Source organism: Phaseolus vulgaris, chromosome 1 (assembly GCF_000499845.2).
Source record: "Phaseolus vulgaris cultivar G19833 chromosome 1, P. vulgaris v2.0, whole genome shotgun sequence".
Lineage (NCBI taxonomy): Eukaryota > Viridiplantae > Streptophyta > Magnoliopsida > Fabales > Fabaceae > Phaseolus > Phaseolus vulgaris.
Window position 1 is genome coordinate 1,495,144 of NC_023759.2, and position 7,771 is coordinate 1,502,914.

General features: G+C 33.1%; 1 protein-coding gene across 1 annotated transcript; it reads left to right on the forward strand.

The window, feature by feature from the left end:
- Nucleotides 1-1,299: 1,299 nt before the first annotated feature.
- On the forward strand, nucleotides 1,300-7,771 carry LOC137816462 (nucleobase-ascorbate transporter 3). Its single transcript, XM_068619602.1, has 14 exons — nucleotides 1,300-1,776; nucleotides 2,169-2,266; nucleotides 2,371-2,547; nucleotides 4,146-4,246; nucleotides 4,373-4,448; nucleotides 4,557-4,616; nucleotides 4,709-4,896; nucleotides 4,992-5,088; nucleotides 5,312-5,398; nucleotides 5,512-5,570; nucleotides 6,296-6,387; nucleotides 6,467-6,544; nucleotides 6,633-6,793; nucleotides 7,358-7,771. The coding sequence occupies exons 1-14, from the start codon at nucleotides 1,623-1,625 to the stop codon at nucleotides 7,574-7,576; spliced, it is 1,647 nt and encodes a 548-aa protein (XP_068475703.1). The 5' UTR covers nucleotides 1,300-1,622; the 3' UTR covers nucleotides 7,577-7,771.

Genomic DNA, 7,771 nt, shown 5'->3' on the forward strand with positions numbered 1-7,771 from the left:
TTTATAATATATTGTCACATTATATTGTTACTCTGATTTTCAATGAGGTGTATTTATTTTTATCAAAATATGTTATATACATAATATATATATATATATATATATCTAGTGACCATCATATTCTTTAAATACAAAGCAGAAAAAGAAAGAATGACACCCAATTATACACAATTTAATTCATTGTTTCTTTAAGCTTTAAACTAAATGTATATGAATAATTAATATATATATATATACATATATATTTGAATATTTCAAATTTTAATTGTTTTTTATATACTATTTTAAATAAAAAATGAATAAAAATAACAGTTTTTAATTAAATTTAATACATGTATTAATTTACATAATAATTCTAAATATACATTTTAATTAATAATTAATATTTGAATATAATACTTAGGTGTCTATTTTTTTACTATTTTTTTTAATTTAATATATAGAAAGTCACACATTTAATAAACATATATTACACTTGATAACATTATGAATACTAATTATATAATACATTTACTAAATACAATAACTAATATATTATTTTAAGAAAAAACTCTTTGGTTATTAATTTCTGTAAAATAATTCATCAATGCTAACAAGTACAACATTAATGTTCATGACCAACTCTGATTTGTTTTTTTAATCTGTTAAATGTGTTAGAGTAGTTCTCATTTTGAACTCTTCAATAGAACCATAGAAATAGTATTTGCATCCAACCCAGTTAATAAAGGATGTGAAATAATGTCACTTAATAATTGAATAGAGTAAACTATAGAGTTAATTATAGACTAAATATTAATCACACAACAGTTTCAAACAACTAAAATTTATACACTTGAAAGTGTAACGGTAGTTTTCACTGTTCACCACATGTTTGATGTTGCTGTGTTGTGTTGACTGGTTTGTGAATTTGTCAAAAGAGAAGAAAAGATGTGGACCATAACAGTTTATGCTTCATTAGATGCATGAGTTTATAACTCTTATTCATCACAGATAATTGCATTGTATCCTAAGAAAGAAGAAAAGAACATTGCAAAAAATAACATTGTTAGAATCAATAAGTGTTTGTTTTGGATGTAAGTGCTTGGTTATAATTTTGTCTTTGTAAAATGTCTCTGTGAAATGAGTTGAACTGTTTGAACAAACTACTGTCAAATGGTAATTTTTGGAGAAATGTTTCAATGCAAAGTGCGTGTAATGTGAGGAGGTTTGAACATCCTCGAAGACTGTAAAGAAACACTGCAATCCACGTGTTCAACCCATACTCTTATTAATAATCTCAAATCCGAAAAGAAGAAGAGAAAAAAAAAAAAACTTTCTTCCTGCAACACGACAACCAGAAAATGCAACCTTATTTACTCCTTCCTCACTATTTCCTTGTACTTTTCTGGAAAAAACAACTCTTATACTTAATTATTCTAATAAGCTTATAACTCCTTTTTTCGAAATCAGAAAAAGACTCAGCTTTCTATACATTTTAATTTCTTTCCTTTGTTTCAAAGTCACCCCTTTTGTTCAGCATAAAAAAAAGCCACACTTTCATTTCCTCCGGCATTTCTCTTCATTACCCACAAACTAAAACGGAACTCTTCTCACAAAGACTTTTTTTTTAACAAAAAAGGAAGATGGGTGAGGAGCACCACCATGCACCGTCACCAGTTCAGGCGCCTCCGTCTGCTCCACCGCCCCCAAATCTTGCCCTTTCTAGAGGTCCAGTGTGGAATCCAGCTGAACAACTCTTGCAACTTCACTTTTGCATCCACTCAAATCCTTCTTGGCGTTAGTATCTCTCACTTTTTTCCAACCTTTTTGATTCATTTTTGTGTGTCACAAAATGGAAAAAAAGATATGCTTGATTTCAAAAGAAGTTAGGAAACAGGAAGAATCTCTTCATGTAAAAGTTCCTTTTTTTTTACTCAGTTTGGTGTCTCTATCATAAATAAAAACAATTCTATGTAACTTGTATATTTGCTGATTGCTTTTTGTTACCTTTATTCTACTATGATTTGATTCTCTTAAGAAAAAAGGTCCTTTGTTTTTTGTTCTTGTCAGTTTTGAGAACCTTTTAGGTGAAAAGTTAATTAATTTAATTCTGGAATTCAATCTTATGATGGTATTGGTGCATGTCTCTTAAAGTTTTCACCTTTTGATTGCATAAAAAAATTTGGCAGCGGAGGCTCTTCTACTGGGTTTTCAGCACTACATTGTGATGCTTGGAACCACTGTTCTGATTGCAACCACACTGGTTCCTGCAATGGGTGGGGACCATGTAAGTGAAATTTATAATATAAAGATTATATTATAGCACTAGTATTCTTGTTTCTGTTGTATAAATTATGGTATAACCATAAGAAATTTGTTATTTTTGGACAGGGTGACAAGGCCCGTGTTATCCAGTCATTGTTATTTATGTCTGGGTTGAACACACTGCTTCAAACTTGGTTTGGGTCAAGGCTTCCAACTGTGATGGGTGGATCATTTGCTTTTTTACTTCCAGTGTTGTCCATAATAAACGATTACGCAGACAGGACATTTCCTTCTGAGCATGAGGTTTGTATATGATTATTTTGCTAATAGCTTTTAACTTGCAACATTTAATGATATATTTATTTTTAAGTAATTGTTGTCATGAGAATATCATTCAAAAAGTAAAACCTTTCATAAAGTAAAACGGAGAAAGAAATAAGTTTCAGTTGGGTCCAATTGTAGACTGAGTTTTGCTTCAGAAGCTCAGTTTGAAATGAAAGTATACAAAAGTTGCTTTTTGCTAACTCCATTTGCAAAATGAAATTCAGTCAAAACTTTTTGTTACCTTTGATCCAAACATGTGTGTTGCTGATGAAACTTTTGTTGAATTCAAATGTTCTAGGATATTCAAGAATATGGAACTTACTTATATTTTAAAGAAAATGAATGCTAATCAGTGCTATAAGATGCTTTATTCAAAATTCAAGAGTGAAAAGTTTATATTGGAATGTGTGGCTTTTTATTATTACCTATGCACCTCCTCCACCTTGATTTCCAAGAAAAGCTTTCTATTTATTGATTTTTCTATGTAGTTGGTAAATATTTGTTTCTTCTTTTTATTTCTTTGTCATCTTCTCATTGTTTCAAGCATTATGCTTGACTTTCTTCAAATGTTTGTTCTGGGTTTTTGTAACTTTTCCCTTAACTGAACATTTTTTTTCACTTCAGTTTTGGTGGTGTACGGGCTAGGTTACTGATAGGAAAAACTGATCATTTTATCTACTCTACACTCTAGTGCTATAGGAAATACTTTCGAAATTCCATAAAATGGTTTCCTTACACACTAGAACTCTGGTAACAGAAAAAGAAAATCTAACAATAATGCATATTTGTGAATAAGCCTTGCCAATATATCATCTAGAAGCAGATATAGCAATATAATATATCATCTAGAAGCAGATATAGCAATATATCATATAGAAGCATGTTTAGCAATATATCATCTAGAAGCATGTTTAGCAATATATCATCTAGAAGCATGTTTAGCAATATATCATCTAGAAGCATGTTTAGCAATATATCATCTAGAAGCATGTATGAAATGTGACTATAGGTAATCACACAAGATCCTGCAAGTTGAGTTTCTTTGTAGTCATATTGGGTCAAAAGGTTTGGGCCATATTGCTAACAATTCCTCCACTGGAGAAAACACCTTGAACTCAAGGTTATCGTGTATGAAATTCTTCCCACTTCTCCCAAGTCATGTTTTCAGGAGGAAGGCCCAACTTTTCTGTAACATTGTCAGGCCCAACTGGTCTGTAACATTGTCAGGCCCAATAGGGACATCGACACAAAATATCACATTGTGGCCCATGTGCCAATGATTAGCTACCTGTACGCTTCAGTAACAGAAAAAGTAAATCTACCAATAATGCATGTTTGTGAAATAAGCATTGCTGAGAGAGAGTTATAACAATATATCATCTAGAGGCATCAATGAAACATTACTATAGATGATCACGGAAGATCTTTTCTGTAGTTGGGCTTCTATATGTAGTCATCTTAGGTTGGCCATGTTGCTAACAGTATGCTTTGTCTTGTTATTTGTTGACTGAATTGTTTTCTCTAACATGAAAATGGTGAATCAAACTGCTAATAAACTATCACACTGGCGCTTGTAGAGGTTCATCTACACTATCAGAACAATTCAAGGATCCCTCATTGTTTCTTCTTTTGTCAATATCTTCCTTGGGTTTAGTAAGGCATGGGGAAATTTGACAAGGTAAACCTCTTGACTTGTTTTCCTTTTTTATTTTAAGTTCATTGTCAATGTCTAAAGGAACATCGTTAGTTATTTTTAATTGTAAATTATTAATTAATCTTTTGGCGAGTCTTCTTTTCTGAACAGGTTGTTTAGTCCCATAAGCATTGTACCTGTAGTATGTGTGGTGGGTCTTGGTCTGTTCTCCAGGGGCTTTCCATTGGTAAATATTCCTAATGCACTTCCTTGAATAAACGGGTTATTTATTATTGTAAAAGTAAAAGACATAAATATGAAGAGTTCATAAACTCATCTTTCTTCTTCCGTGCAGCTTGCAAATTGTGTGCAGATTGGCTTACCTATGCTCATTGTACTTGTCATAACACAACAGGTTTATATCTTATCTGAAACAATTTCTTAAAAGAGTTTTTTCTCAGATACTAACATGCCTTTTTTTTTTTTTTTTTTTTTTCTGTATGGCAGTATTTGAAGCGTCTTCTTCATCATGCTGCACATCATGTACTTGAGAGGTTTGCTTTACTTCTCTGCATTGCTGTCATCTGGGCATTTGCTGCTATCCTTACTGTAGCAGGTGCATATAATACTGCTAAAACACAGACCCAAGTGAGTTGTCGTACAGATCGCTCATACCTTATGTCTTCTGCCCCATGGTATGTTTGCAAAACAATCAATTCAACAGTTTATTTGAGTTCGAGTGCTGTTTCTGGATCTTTATAATAACAGTTAAATTGCTTTTTTATTGCAGGATTAAAGTTCCATATCCATTCCAGTGGGGTACCCCCATATTCAGAGCTAGTCATGTCTTTGGGATGATGGGGGCAGCACTTGTCTCTTCTGCTGAGGTCTATCAACTATTCCTTAATATTTTGAATTCTTCATGTAGCTCTAATAATTTATATGTTAATTCTTATCTTTGAAGCATTTGACAACTTTGCCCTCTGGAAAATTACCTTAACTTTATATATATATATATATGTATATATATATGCCATTATTTTCTATCCATTGTCATCTAATTGATAATCTAACGTGGAGTTTTTTCCTTGCTGAAATTTTTGAAAGCAGTCAACTGGTGGTTTCTTTGCTGCAGCCAGGCTTTCTGGTGCAACACCACCACCTGCACATGTGCTCAGCCGAAGCATTGGGATGCAGGTGATTCTTGCTTCTTAACAATTAATTTACTTGTTCTTTTATATTGTTGCAAAATCTGGATATGCATGTAACTTTTATCACTGACTCATGTTTTTCACCCTTCCAAATGCCAGGGCATTGGCATGCTGCTTGAAGGCATATTTGGTTCTGTTGTTGGCACTACTGTATCCGTGTAAGAAAACAATGTCTTAAGAACTTCTCATGTCTGAACAAAGACAAAATTTCAGTGTAAAATTAGAGACCCTAAGCCTGAACATTTCTCCTCATCCTGTTGGTGGTTAAATTACTTCAAGGTTACTTTTTTAATCAAAATAGGTATGCAAAAGCATCAGTGTTGGCTGCAATTCTAACTAGGTTAGCACCCCAGTCAACAACTATCATTTGCAGCATACCTCAAATTTATAGAAAGTAAAAGTAAGAAAAACAGAGTACAAAAGACGGGGTGTCCAAACCAAAACCTGTAAAAAACTAAACAAACCTAAAGAAATGAAGGTTATATCTATCTCTGGAAAAGGCTAAACTAATGAAGGATGACATCATGGCATACCATCCCACCAAAATGATCCCTGGTCTCTAATACCATGCTGATCAAGACCTCCATTGCCTCTATACATGTGAGAAGACTGAAAACTCTAAGGCTATGTTTGAATATCAAATGATTAGTGGGATGTTTTGAAAATGGAAAGAGTTGGGAGCTGGAAGGAATAGAAGTCTGCACACCCTAAGCTTTTGTATGGTTAATTTGTAATAGACATACTTTTTGATATATTAGTTAACATTTGATAACAACCATTTTATATTTAATCTTAGTTTTAAGGAGTGTGAGCTTTTGCCAATTTCCATGTGCAAGAGGAATTCTATGAGTAATAGTATAACAAATCCTTTTGACAACTGCAGTGAAAATGTGGGCCTACTTGGTCTAACACATATAGGGAGCCGCAGAGTTGTGCAAATATCATGTGGTTTCATGATCTTCTTCTCTATTTTTGGTACTATATTCCACCTGAAACTCGTGTGGTTTCTTTCAGTTTTACATTTCCGGTGTAATCATTTTACTGTCTCTTTCAGGGAAATTTGGAGCCTTTTTCGCATCGATTCCCCTACCGATATTTGCGGCTATATACTGTGTTTTGTTTGGTATTGTGGGTGGGTGCTGCTGCTATCCTTACATAAATTACAATAATTTTTACTAGTGGATGCAGGCCTTTTATTTTATTATTGATTTTTTTTGCAGCTGCTGTTGGGATTTCTTTTATACAGTTTGCAAATACCAACTCCATAAGAAACATCTATGTTCTGGGCCTATCCTTGTTTCTAGCGATATCAATTCCACAATATTTTGTCACTAACACTGCACCAGATGGTCATGGTCCAGTTAAAACAGATGGTGGATGGGTAAGTGACTCTTAAAATATCTCATTTCTACATTCCATGTGATTATTAGGCATATCAGCTTTCCTCGATCCATAAGGTTATAATTATGTGTAACATGTTTGAGATTAAGTGGAACAATAAGATGCTACCTTTTAGGAAATAATTTCTTCCGACAACACTATTTTGTTAGATCAGTGAATAGAAGTCCATGAATTATGCAGTAGAAGCTCAGGCAGTATCTAGGAATTTTCCTGTTCCCAATGTTTAACACGAGTATGGCTGCCCAGTATCATTCACTCAGTCGTTTTTCCATGCAAAAAGACTGAAAAGAAAAGTGAAAAAAGATTAACATAAACAACCTTTAAGTTAAGGTTTTTTTAAATCTCAAGGACTAATTTAGGTGGTCACTCTTTGGGAGAAACATGGAAACATACTTCTAGATTAATTTGACAAACTGACTTGTTTTATATTTAAGTGATTTTCCTTGTAAAGTAAGATTGTTGTTGAACTGTTTATTTGCTTGATATTCTACCTTTTGGAAATTCATTCATCTGATTGATTCTACCTTGTTTTATGGCACAACAGTTTAATGACATTTTGAACACCATATTCTCTTCTTCTCCAACTGTGGCTATAATTGTTGGGATCCTTATTGACAACACACTTGAAGGCAAACTTAAAGCTGTCGACAGAGGACTTCAATGGTGGAGTCCTTTCCAGAATAGGAAGGGAGATGTTAGAAATGATGAGTTCTACCGTCTACCTCTAAGGATAAACGAGTATATGCCCACCAGATTTCTCTAAAGTACTCATATATGCTTGTACTTAACCCCCTTCTGTGAGCTTAATTCTAAAATTTTCATGTACAATGACAACCTTGTAAAATATGGGTAAACAAATTTTTCCTCAAGTGGTCAGAACAGAAGCCAAAATTTTACCTTGTATAAAGGGATTGGAATAGTAATTCTTTGGATAAACTACTCCAGAAAGATGCTGAAA